Source organism: Trichoderma harzianum (assembly GCF_003025095.1).
Source record: "Trichoderma harzianum CBS 226.95 unplaced genomic scaffold M431scaffold_4, whole genome shotgun sequence".
NCBI lineage: Eukaryota > Fungi > Ascomycota > Sordariomycetes > Hypocreales > Hypocreaceae > Trichoderma > Trichoderma harzianum.
The window spans coordinates 1,206,546-1,218,354 of NW_020209252.1; the positions used below are offsets into that span (position 1 = coordinate 1,206,546).

At 51.9% G+C, this 11,809-nt stretch overlaps 3 protein-coding genes across 3 annotated transcripts; 2 read left to right on the forward strand and 1 right to left on the reverse strand.

Moving 5' to 3' along the window:
* Positions 1-567: 567 nt before the first annotated feature.
* On the forward strand, positions 568-5,182 carry M431DRAFT_80562 (hypothetical protein; the record flags this gene model as incomplete). Its single annotated transcript, XM_024922958.1, has 3 exons — positions 568-1,020; positions 1,080-4,517; positions 4,580-5,182. The coding sequence occupies 3 exons, from the start codon at positions 568-570 to the stop codon at positions 5,180-5,182; spliced, it is 4,494 nt and encodes a 1,497-aa protein (XP_024776305.1).
* An 877-nt stretch (positions 5,183-6,059) lies between these two features.
* Positions 6,060-8,274, reverse strand: M431DRAFT_81799 (hypothetical protein; the record flags this gene model as incomplete). The annotated part of the gene is made up of 2 exons (XM_024923081.1): positions 6,060-6,386; positions 6,463-8,274. The coding sequence occupies 2 exons, from the start codon at positions 8,272-8,274 to the stop codon at positions 6,060-6,062; spliced, it is 2,139 nt and encodes a 712-aa protein (XP_024776306.1).
* A 1,603-nt stretch (positions 8,275-9,877) lies between these two features.
* M431DRAFT_493102 (hypothetical protein) lies at positions 9,878-11,452 on the forward strand (the record flags this gene model as incomplete). Its single annotated transcript, XM_024917074.1, has 4 exons — positions 9,878-9,899; positions 10,117-10,305; positions 10,370-11,182; positions 11,241-11,452. The coding sequence occupies 4 exons, from the start codon at positions 9,878-9,880 to the stop codon at positions 11,450-11,452; spliced, it is 1,236 nt and encodes a 411-aa protein (XP_024776307.1).
* Positions 11,453-11,809: the final 357 nt, after the last annotated feature.

The following is an 11,809-nucleotide window of genomic DNA, read 5'->3' on the forward strand; positions in this document are numbered from 1 at the left end:
ATGACGAAGCTCAGTTTCTCTTAGGAACAGCCTAATGGTGAAACAGGCCGATGCCATGAACCAGTGGTAGCAGTTAATTTACCCGGGCATAATAAACAATGCAAAACGAACGGAGTAGAAATTACAGCATTGCGCAAAAAAGGTACCTACCTTTTGTATGAGTAACCCACATAAACTCAGGTATTTGTCCGTATCACAGCAATTACCCAACTAACTGACGCGGGGCCACTCCGGAACATCTTCCCCCATCGCGTCGCGTAACCCAGCACTGGAGCTCCCCTCTAAACTTGTTGCTTCGGACATCGCCATCTTATGCATCATCCTCTCACGCCAATCCCGCGGTGCATAAAAAATTAGCAAAAAAATCTGCCGAGACCGGTCGTCGACTTCTCGAGCTAGGGAGCTGCTCCTCGCTCCGCCAAATCAAGCGTGTTCCAACTGTGCGATGCTGTGACCCGCGCGCAGCAAGACGATCGACTTCGCGACCAGCCAATCAAGCGGACCTCGGGATAGTTTGTTCGCCGCCTTTCGATAGCAACGCATCGCCATCTCTGTGCCCGCGCAATCATGGTTCGACAGTCCACGAGGAAACGGTCGGCGCCTGCGCCAGTGGAGGAAAAGTCTCACGCGCCGGAGGAGCTTCAAGAGGCAAACTCGGACGCTGCTGAGGTGGAATCTGAGCCCGAGCACGAGCCGGAGGCAGAATCGCAAGAAGCTGAAGGCGGCTACGAAGGAGAGCACGGCAGTCTACGGTTTAACGAGGAGCTATCATGGCGGCCTGCAAAGCCAATCCCCAGCGGCACTCTGCTGACTCGCCTGGAGAAGCTGTCCAAGGAGCTGGCAGAATTTGAGCAGGGCGAGGTCGATCTGAGCTCGCTCAGGGATGTTGCTGCCCAGCTGGCGCATCGCAATCTGCTGCAGCATAAGGATAGAGGAGTCAAGGCCTACACTGCCTGCTGTTTGGTGGATATCCTACGGTTGTTTGTCCCAGATGCCCCGTTCACGGATGACCAGCTCAAGGTGGGCAAAATTAGCTTCGATGTCTTGCTCATCTTTCTTTGCTAATCGATCTTGTGTAGATGATGTATGGTCTATTCATCAAGGATATTCTGCCCAGCCTCCAAGATCCCACGAATCCATACAACAGCCAACACAAATACGTTCTCATGTCTCTGACTGACGTCAAGAGCATTCTACTGCTATCAGAAATTCATGGAGCCGATGACCTGTTGCTGCGTCTGTTCAATTCAACCTTTGATGGAGTTTCAGCAAACGCCAAGGCACCAGCTGAGGAGCAGGTTGCAAAAGATGTCGAAATTCACTTGACGGAAATGCTAATCCAACTGATTGACGAGTCTCCCGGCAGCGTTCCAGCGAGTGTCATCGACGCCATCATCAGTCAGTTTTTGCGAGCTGCTCCCCCTGGTGGTGGTAACCGAAGTAAAGAGCAAAACGGCAAGCAATCGACGCTCCTTCTCAAGACAGAGCCAGCGGCCTATGTCATGGCCAAGGCTATCTGTAATGGATGTGCAGACAAAATGGCACGTTATGTTAGTCAGTATTTCAGCGACGTGATCCTCAATGCCTCTGGATTTGCAACGGCAGGAGGTGCCCGCCATGGAGACGACTCGGATGAAGAAGATGCCCATGCAGGACCCTCAGAAGCGGATTTGAAGAGTCTTCGCCAGGCTCATCTTCTAATTCGAGAACTTTGGCGAGCAGCACCTGCTGTACTTCAAAACGTCATTCCTCAGCTAGATGCCGAATTGTCCGCCGATAACGTACACCTGCGGCTCATAGCCACGGAGACCTTTGGTGACATGATCTCCGGTATTGGAGCCGCAGGCCCACCGCAGCCTCCTGCTCTTGATCCTGCCGCATACCCTCCAATCAAGCTGATGGATGATAGTCCAGCAGTAGCCGAAGCCAATGTTCTCACCAAGCCATATTCTCCGCAGTCCTTCGCCCAGACACATGCGGCAACTTACCGCAACTTTGTCGGTAGAAAAAACGACAAGACAGGTACTATCCGGACTGCCTGGGTAACTGCTGTTGGTTACATTCTGTGTACTTCTGCCGGTGGAATTGGACTTAGCAGCCAAGAGGAGAGCGAGCTGGTAAGGGCGTTGGTTGACAAGCTAAATGATAGCGAAGAAAAGGTTCGTTTAGCAGCTGTCAAGGCAATTGAGCTATTCGAGTTCCGAGACATTGTCCTCAAACTTGGCATCATTGGTGGTGTTGAGAAAGAGGGCTCAGTCTTTGCCAGTCTAGCAGACCGATGTCGAGACAGAAAACCGGCAGTGCGTGTAGAAGCAATGGTTCTACTGGGCAAGCTTTGGGCAGTCGGAGCTGGAGAGATTGCAGATGGACAGGAAGCTGTTGTCGCTTGTCTCTCAGGCGTTCCGTCACGCATTATCAATGCTTTCTACGCCAACGATCCCGACCTCAATGTTCTCCTCGACCGTGTCATGTTTGAGTGTCTAATTCCCCTGAAATATCCTCTCATCAAGGGTAAAGGTGCCAAGACCGCGGCTGCGTCCTCACAAGGAAAAGCTGCGGTTGGCCAAGCAGATCAGGATAAGATAAGAGCCGAAAGAATTCTGCTGATGCTCAAGTCCCTGGACAGCGCAGCACAGAAGGCCTTCTTTGCCATGCAAGCCCGCCAGCCTCAGTTTGCCAAGGGTGTTGAGATCTTCATTCAGCAATGCGAGGCGTACAATGGCGGCGTTATTGAAGCGAATGAGGAAAAGGTCAAGGCTGGTCTCTCCAAAACAATGCAATGGCTCGGTGCCTACTTTCCCGACCCATTAAAGGTTCGCGCGGACCTTCAAAAATTTGTCAAGCTCAACGAGCGTCGCAGCTACCAACTCGTCAAGTATGCGATAGAGTCCGAAAGCGACTTCAAGACCGTGAGACGAGCCATTGCGGAGCTGATTACGAAAATATCAGCGACCTCTGCCGCCGGTTCTCTAGATACAATCATTCCCTTGCTGTATCGGTCAAGCTGCCTCATGTTCAACCGAAGCCACCTGGCAACCATCATGGACTACTCCAAGAGTGATAAGAACGGCTTCGCTACTGTAGCACATCAGGTGCTCAATGACATATCTCAACGCAATCCCGATATTTTCAAAGCCCATGCAGAGGAACTGCGAAAAGAACTTATTCTAAAGGCGCCAACGGAGACCAGCAAGTCTCAGGATGCTGCCATCGGCGACATTCTCAAAGCCTATTCATCTTACGCAAAGAGATATCCGGGTGATATCACCTTTGACAAGAGCTTCACGCAGACTCTTATGAATTACGCTCTCTACGGGGTACCCATCAAAACGTCAAAGTACGCCATCAACGTCCTTCTTGCGAAAAACGATGACAAGAGCAAAGTGACGGCCACGACCCTCTTGCGTAAGGCGATGGCAAACTGGAAGTACGAAGCGCCCCATTTCCTCAACAAGCTGGCCACCATCAGTCAGCTAGAGCGCTTGGCACCGACCGTTACCATGGATTCGGACCAAGCAATCAACGATATGACTATAAAGAAGATTCTACGTGAGGTACGGACCGAAGCCACGCCGAAAGATCCATCCTGGGTCGATGATGCCGACATGGATGAAGAACTTCATGCGAAGTGTCTTTCCCTGCGAATTCTCGTCAACCAAGCTCTCGCTACATCAACAGATGCCGACGCAGAGGAGCGTATCAAGCCTATCTTCAAACTCCTCAAAACATTTGTTGTCGCGGAGGGTGAGTTTTCCAAAGTCAAAGACACGCCCAAACACCACAAGAAGCGTCTCAGGTTGATGGCCGGTCTCATGATCCTGAAACTCTGCACGGTCAAGAAATATGATGACCAATTCGACCCTGCAAGCTTCAACAAGCTTGCAGAGCTTGTTCAGGACACTGAGCTCCAGGTGCGCCGTCGCTTTATGGATAAGCTGCAAAACTATCTCACTCGGGGGAAGCTGCGCGCGCGCTTCCTTACCATCCTCTTTCTCACAGCATTCGAACCTTTCCCGGACCTCAAGAATCGTGTGGAGACGTGGTTGCGGTCACGCTCTCGATACTACGCCGATAACAACCAGCAAATCATGGAGGCTCTCATGGGAAGACTTATCCCTTTGTTGGCTCATCACCCTGACTATAGCCCGGACCCAGCTGACCTGGTGGATTTTGCAAATTACTTCCTCTTCTATCTGGGCGCAGTTGCTACTGAGCAGAATATATCATTAATCTACAAGTATGCTGAGAGAGTCAAGCAAACGCGCGACGGTGTCGACCCAGAGAAGAGTGAGAATCTTTATGTATTGAGCGACCTCGCTCAAACATTAGTCCGCAGGTTTCAGGAGAGGAAGAATTGGAGCTTTCAGGCTTGGCCGGGCAAGGTCGGTTTGCCTACAGGGCTGTACACTGCTCTTCCATCTAGCGAAGTTGCACAACATATTGCAAAGAAGCAGTATATTCCGGACGAACTGGACGAGAAACTGGATGATTTGATTCGGGCAATGGACCGCAAAAAGGTATGGTTATAGTTCTTCTCGTCTATTTGAGTTACCGATTGATTTCTAACTCTGTTCTCCAGAAGCGAAAGTCGATACATGAAGCAGTAGACCATCCAGCGAAGAGATCCAAAACTCAGCTGAAGACTGTTATCCGAGAAAAACCAGGCCCAAAGACGAAGACAGCCAAGGCTCCTGGCAAGAAATCTGCAAGGCCCAAGGCAGCTATCAAGGCCAAGAAAGCTGCTCCTTCTGTGCCAGAAGGTGAACGACGCCGTAGCGGCCGTTCTCACGCCATCTCAACTTATGCGGAGCGCGGGGACGAGGAGGATGAAGAAGAAATGTTGGAGGGAGTCGCGGAATGGGATTACGGCAACGATGATGACGAGGATGATGAGGATGCATCTGAGCAAGAGGAAAGCGGCAATGAAGATGACAACGATGGCTCCGAGTCGGAAAACGCCGAGCCCCAGGCCGAAGCAGAAGAGGCTGCCGAGGAAGAGGACGAGGAATCAGAGCCCGAGCCCGAGCAGCCCAGGAGCAACGGAAAGAAGCCGGCCGCATCCAGGGGTAAGGGGAAATCACCGGCCGTTAAGGCCAAGGCGAAGCGAGCGACGCGACCTACTCGCGGGCGGCCACCCAAGGAAACTTCGGACATGGACGTGGATGATGATGACGACGAGTGAAATATGTATGCTAGGGAATCGGGTTTTTGCTTGGAGATGAAATCGTTTATACTCTTTGGGCTTTGAAGATGGACACGTTTGACTGATTGACTGGCTAGGCTGAATGGTTTGTTTGATTTACTACTTGCTTTGTCTGTTATTTTATGTGTTTTGGTTTGTTTAAGAAGAAAAAATTTGTTCATATTTGCCTTTCTAGTCTCCTGTTGCGTTTTACGCTTGTTTTTTGTTCCGTCTCATGATTCACCCTCCTCCCTCTCTGTCTCTCCTGCCTGGTCTTGGAAAATCTCAGTCCCGTTAGCGGAAAAGCCTGTTCTTTGTCTTTTTCCCTTTTTCCCCTTCCTCTGTTCATCTCCGTCTTCGCCATGATGTATGATTTGACTTTACGAAAAGGGGAATTGAAGGGCGCTTATGGAGGTCGCGTGATGTAATCTAGCCAGGTGTCTTGTCTTATATATTCCAGCTTGACCAAATGAAAATGTTTAACGATGATGTTAATGGAAAAGAAGCTCGAATCACGCGTGCAAATACGTATTTCGCAGTTTATAACTTATAGTTGTCTTGATAATGTATTCATTGACCCGCCATCCTAAATTCCAAGATAACAAGAGCCTTTCCAGCACCGTTGGCCACCTTGTAGTAAACGGCATTGATACACAAAAAAAACACCCAAAAAAAAGTCGCGCATCATACAATTTTTCCTCTTCTTCTCTTTGTCTTTCCTTTGCAATATATATTTGCTCGCCAGAAATCGTTCGTCTTTGTATTCTGTCTGAACTCATCATGAAGCAATCGCTATTCAAGATATACGCCCTAGAATTCTACTGCATCCATTAATCCCCCTCCCTTCTCCGCCATCTTACTCTCTCGCCAGATCTGGTCATGATGTTGACGAAGACGCACCCGCGCCTTGTTGTGCTAACCTAGCCCTGACCTTTTCACGATGGCCAGAGAATCGAAGATGGGCTTCGAACTTTTGCGCCGTCATGTCTGGGCCGGGAGTATAAAGCTTCGTTGTGCAGTCCAGGCAGCGGATGCGTGGTAGCCATGCATACTTGACACCTTCTGGCATGGGCTGTGTTTGGATGGGCAGTTCCGTAACAGGATCCAGATGTGAGTATTTCATTATGGCCTCAAACCTGTCGCCGTTTGGATACTGTTTCTCAAGCTCCTTTAATGACTGCACAAGCCATTCAGGTGGTGGGGGCTAGTGAAAAGGGTGTAAGCGTGAGTTATGACTGCTCCCATCATGGGGGCAACGGATAGTCTACGGTAGTACTTACTGCTGGAGGAGGAGATTGGCCAGGGACGAGTGGTGGTGCAGGAAGACGGCCTATCTGTCCTGGGGGAACGGCTCCAGTGCCACCCACGGCCGGTTGAGGCGCAGAGCCTCCCGGAGTCGGGGTCGGAACTGGCGTCAACGACTTGGGCTTTGGTGGAGCTGCGAAGGTCGGTGTTCGTATGTTGGATGTTGAAGAGGGAGTTTCTGGTGGCACGGAGGAAGCAGCCAAATCGCGGTAGTCTCCTCTTATGATACGCTTTAGCTTTTCCCTGTTGACTCTCAGCGTCACCACCAATTCCGTACGATCTTCTGTCTCTTCGCGGAAGCGGCGAGATGTTCTGGTTTCGTGATGGTGACTGGCTATATCCGGCGTTTCTGACCGGCCCAGGTTTGCCATTCTCTGCTGGGCGGCAGTTGCGGCACCGCGCATGTTTCTGGTGCGAGCCGTGCCAGCAGCCAAATTTGACGGCGCCGGAGAATCAGGCGCCGAGTCTTCGCTCTCTTCAGACTCGGATATCTCACCATCTCGAGCCACCCGTTTCCTAGAAGGACCAGCCACCTTCTTGTACAGTCTGCTCTCCTCAATGTTCGCCGCGGCTCCAGGAAGCACAGAGGAGACGATGAGCGTACGGATGGTGCGTTGCCTGTCCTTGAGGTCGGGGAGCTGGGGTCCACCTCTCCTGTTGATTGATCTCTTCTGCCGTCGCTGGTCCCGGGAAAAGACTGTCTCGTTTCTTTCTAGATCGGCCTCGCTCATCTCATACAAGTAGGGTGCGTATTCCTTGGCCTGTTGCTGCGGGCGGAAAACGGTCGGCAGCGGTGTCTGCAAGAAAGCAGAGACCAAATCTGAATCTTCGACGGGCCGACCATCGAAGGGGTGTCCAATGCTGTAGAGACTCTTTGTAAAGAGCTGTGATTGTTCGCGGATGCAGTGAGCAATAGCCGTGGTGAACTCCCCGGAAAGAGAAAGATCTCGGGTCATGCCAGCAGCAAACTCTTCGGGGGAGTTGCTTGGGTTGTTGATTTCCCACTCGAACTGATCTACCAGCGTGTGCTGTCCAATGGTGATGTTGAGCTTAACTAGAATGCGCATCTCATCATTCTTATAGGCCGAATAGGGGAGTTCCGGGTCCAGTGAGTCTTCTTCGGAATAGGCAAAAGGGTAAAAATCGTTGAGCTGCTCCCGCATCTGCTGGACGACCTGCTCATATACAGGTTGTGAGGCCGGAGGTTTCAGGCCCATGTCTTCGACCAGCTGTGCCGCAAACAGCTCGACAGCCAAGAGGCGCTCGTGCAAGTTCCAGGTGAAGGTATCGCGTAGCTTAATCTTGTCCCAATCAACATCCAATCTCAGGGGCACCAGATCTTCGTGCTGCTCGGCCTGCTTAAGCATGTCCTTTCGACTATATTTGAGCGGAGGCGTAGTGCGATGGCCGGGACGAGGTTTCTGGGACGGATACACGACTCGAGAGGGGCCGTGATTCTCTGTGTATCCATTGGCATAGCCGTTATAGCCCTCGCCGTACAGCTTGCTGGGAGGGAACCACTGCTGGTATGCGTTGCGTACGGACCGATACTCGTTAATCATCTCGCGCATCTCGTGCGATGACTTCATGGTCTGGTTGAGCTGCTGGCTGAGGGCGGACGCGGCGATGGAGTCGCGCATCGTGTAGCGCTCAACCATCAGCCGGTCAAAGGACTCCTTTGTGCGCACGGGGATGTCCGCGGACCCGGATTTGGAGGCGGCATCTTTCGCATCGTCCGAGGCCGTGGCCGACGTCGTCGATCCTGGCCCCGTGGCCGGAGCCGGCATTGATGGCTGAACCGCGGCCATTGTCGGGTCGTGATGTTGGTCTTGTCGCGAGCGCTGGCGCCGCCGAGCCGCAGCGGATCGATGTCGATGCGGGTATTGGTATCGATATCGGTAACAAGAAAGATATCAATCAACACCAGTGTCGGGGGCGCTGGATTGGAGGCTGGCTTCGACCCGAGAATCGTCGTGGCGGCTGCGAGTCCGACAAGGCTTGAGGTTTGGGTTTGTGGACAAGATTCTAATCGCAGCAGCGCGAATGGTGATAATTAATGCTAGTGGGAACAACTACCTATCTAGTACTAGGTGCCACCGCGCTCCAGGTATTAAGATGGCAGATGGTCGGATTACTCATGTGCAAGTATAGGTACTCGCATCTCAGCCTCGAGCCAGAGCCAATCCCAGGCAGAAGGGTTGACTAGAGCCGTACAGGTACTCGCACCAAGATCTGAGAGTCCAAGAGTGATTCGAAGCGCCAATTGGGCAATTTATTCCGGTGTTCAGCCGCTTGACCCGTTTTTATCCAAAACAAGAGCCTTTGAGAGTTCATCTCGTAATACTGCCTGAATAGACTGCAAAGCCTATTACTACTACAGTCTAACTCCTATATCTACCTGGTAGTATTAACTCATCAAGTCGCCCAACGATGTTGCTTTTGCATGACAGGTGCATATACGAGATGAATTTTAACTCCAAGCTACGCAGCACTATGAAGAGTTTGAGCAAACCTTGACCATACCCCACGGCTAATACGGGCATGAGGTTCTACCTGTTTACATACCCTGTAATCGTCAAGATATTATTGAGGTGCACTCATTGCAATGCCATTGCGAGACCACAGCGACCAAAGCGAAGACAAGAGGGAACAGAATAGATAAAATTAAACATTGTAAGTGGTTGATAAGCTGGGCTGCCTTGCTGCCTCTTCCTATTTTTGCTGGCACCATGATCAACTGTGACGTGCGTCTTATGCCCTAAACATGTGCTGCAAAAATGATGTAACCTCATTTGAGCCAGCCTCGGCCACCATCCTACAAAATAGCTACCTGTACAACTTGATGCTATATATTAGCATATGCAGATGTCTAGGGAGTAACAGGTAGATCAGTTTATATAGAATCAATCCACAAGTCGGCAATTAGATCCCCCCCTCCCCGGAAGCATCCAATACATCACCTGCTTTGCTGCTCGTCTGGCTCCGTCCGTCCTATTGTCTGCTTGCGGCTCGTCACCTGTTGCTGGGTTAGTCAGTACCTCGTGCGTCAGAGCTGGAGCAAAAATCCACTCCGGCACCTCGCCCGCCCAATCGTCGAGCTCGGCAGAAGACACAATAGCGCCCTCGCAGGCCTGGAGCAGCGCCCTGGCCGTCGTATGACTGCACTGGCATGCAAAAGTGCCCACCTGGCCCCGTGGATGACTGGTCCATTGGCACGGATAAACCCCTCCAAGCCCCCATTCGGAAATCCACTCTGCGCACACCACAGCTTTCAAGTTTGCTTGCCAACCTGCAACTCTGCTTTTTTTGCGACAGCGTCCGCAAGCTTGCTCCGACAACACCAGTCACAATCTTCCAGGAACTGCCGCTGAGCTCCATCAATTGCCCACCATGTCGGAGACCAAGGAGATCGGTATGTGCACTTACACCTAGCTGCCCATTTCTGCCTCTGTATTCTGTGTGCTTGAAAACCACCTAAAGCTCCCCTCCATTTGAATACCCCACCAAAAACGCACCAAGCAAGCTCTCCATGTCGCCTAGAGCAATGACAGCAAACACCCGCACACGACCATCGTCTTGGGCACCCATCCGGGTCTATACATGGGAGCAAGGCTAACGGCTGCAAATAGATTACACTCTCAACAACCCCGATACTCTCACCAAGTACAAGACTGCTGCCCAGATCTCCGAAAAGGTTCTGGCTGCCGTGTCTGAGCTCTGCGTGCCTGGTGCAAAGATCGTCGATGTCTGCCAGCAGGGTGACAAGCTGATTGAGGAGGAGATTGCCAAGGTCTACCGCGGAAAGAAGATCACCAAAGGTTGGCCTCTACGCGTTTCCAGGTCCAGTATGCACTTTGATGGCTAACGAAACGCCCCGAAAAGGCTTCTCTCACCCGACCACCGTCTCTCCTTCTTCTTACGTGACCCCCTACACTCCTCTCACAACCGATGAGGCCGAGGCCTCAGCCGAGATCAAGGAGGGAGAGGCCATCAAGATCCAGCTTGGAGCTCAGATCGACGGATTTGGATCCATTGTCTGCAACACTGTCCTCGCCACCGAGAAGGACAAGGCCGCCGAGCCTGTCACTGGTCGCAATGCCGATTTGATTCTCGCCACCCACTACGCCAATGAGCTTCTCCTGCGACTCATGATCCCCCCTGGTCTGCTTGCTCAAGGTACCGAAGAGGAGAAGGCCAAGGCTGCTTCCCAAAAGGCCCCTACCCAGGCCAAGATCACCAGCCTCCTGGAGAAGGTCTGCGAGGCCTACGACACCAAGCTCGTCGAGAGCACCACGTCCTGGCTGTTTGCTCGCAACGACATTGAGGGTGCCAAGAAGATCGTTCTTGCCCCCGCTGAGGGAACCAAGGGTGACGGTGTCCCTGAAGTGGGTGAGGTCTGGGGTGTGGAGATGGGCGTGAGCTTGGGCTCCGGAAAGGTCAAGACCTTGGACCAGCGCGCAACTCTTCACCGCCGAACAAACCAGACTTACCAGCTGAAGCGTCCCACCTCCCGAAAGATCCTTTCCGAGGTGCAGAAGAAGTTTGGTACCTTCCCCTTCAGCTTGAGACAGCTGGAGGACGAGCGTGATGCCAAGTCTGGCGTTGTCGAGTGTGTTCGAAGCAACGTTTTCCGCCAGTACGAGCTCGTCGGCGACAAGGACAACCTTCCCGTTGCCAGACTCCTTACAACCCTTGGTAAGTTTCTCTATGACGAAATAGATAGTGCGGCTGAGCTAACATGTGAGCGCGACAGCCATCACCAAGAACGGCATCACCAAGCTGGGCGGTGCCCCTGAGCTCGACCTCAGCAAGTACCAGACTGACAAGAAGATTACCGACGAAGAGGTTCTCCAAATCCTGGAGCAGCCCCTGGCCAGGAATACCGGAAAGAAGAAGTCCAAGCCCAAGAAGAAGGTGACCAAGGCTGATGGAACCGCTGAGGAGGGAGCCGATGGCGAAGAGTAAAGCTTCGGTAACTTGTATTGGTGTAAATGATCATGTCTGTTGAGTGAATAGCTGCCCAGAGTCAGGATAACGCCTTGTTGATACTTAGGCAGAATATCCACTCGACGAACAAAAGAGAAGAAAAGAAAAAAAACATTTTGGCTTCGCAGTTCGTGAAGGCCAAGAGACGGGATTTTCTGCCCAACACAATCTATCTAGGTGATAGCGGTGGGCTACGATAGAGGGCTCGTGAAACTAGTGAAGCGAGGCAGTATATATAAAGCATCAAACACAAACCTTTTTCTCGAAGCAAACCCCGGTCACCACAGGTTTCAGCACGTGCACGTTTATCTGGGAATGGAAGATGCGAAAGGATGG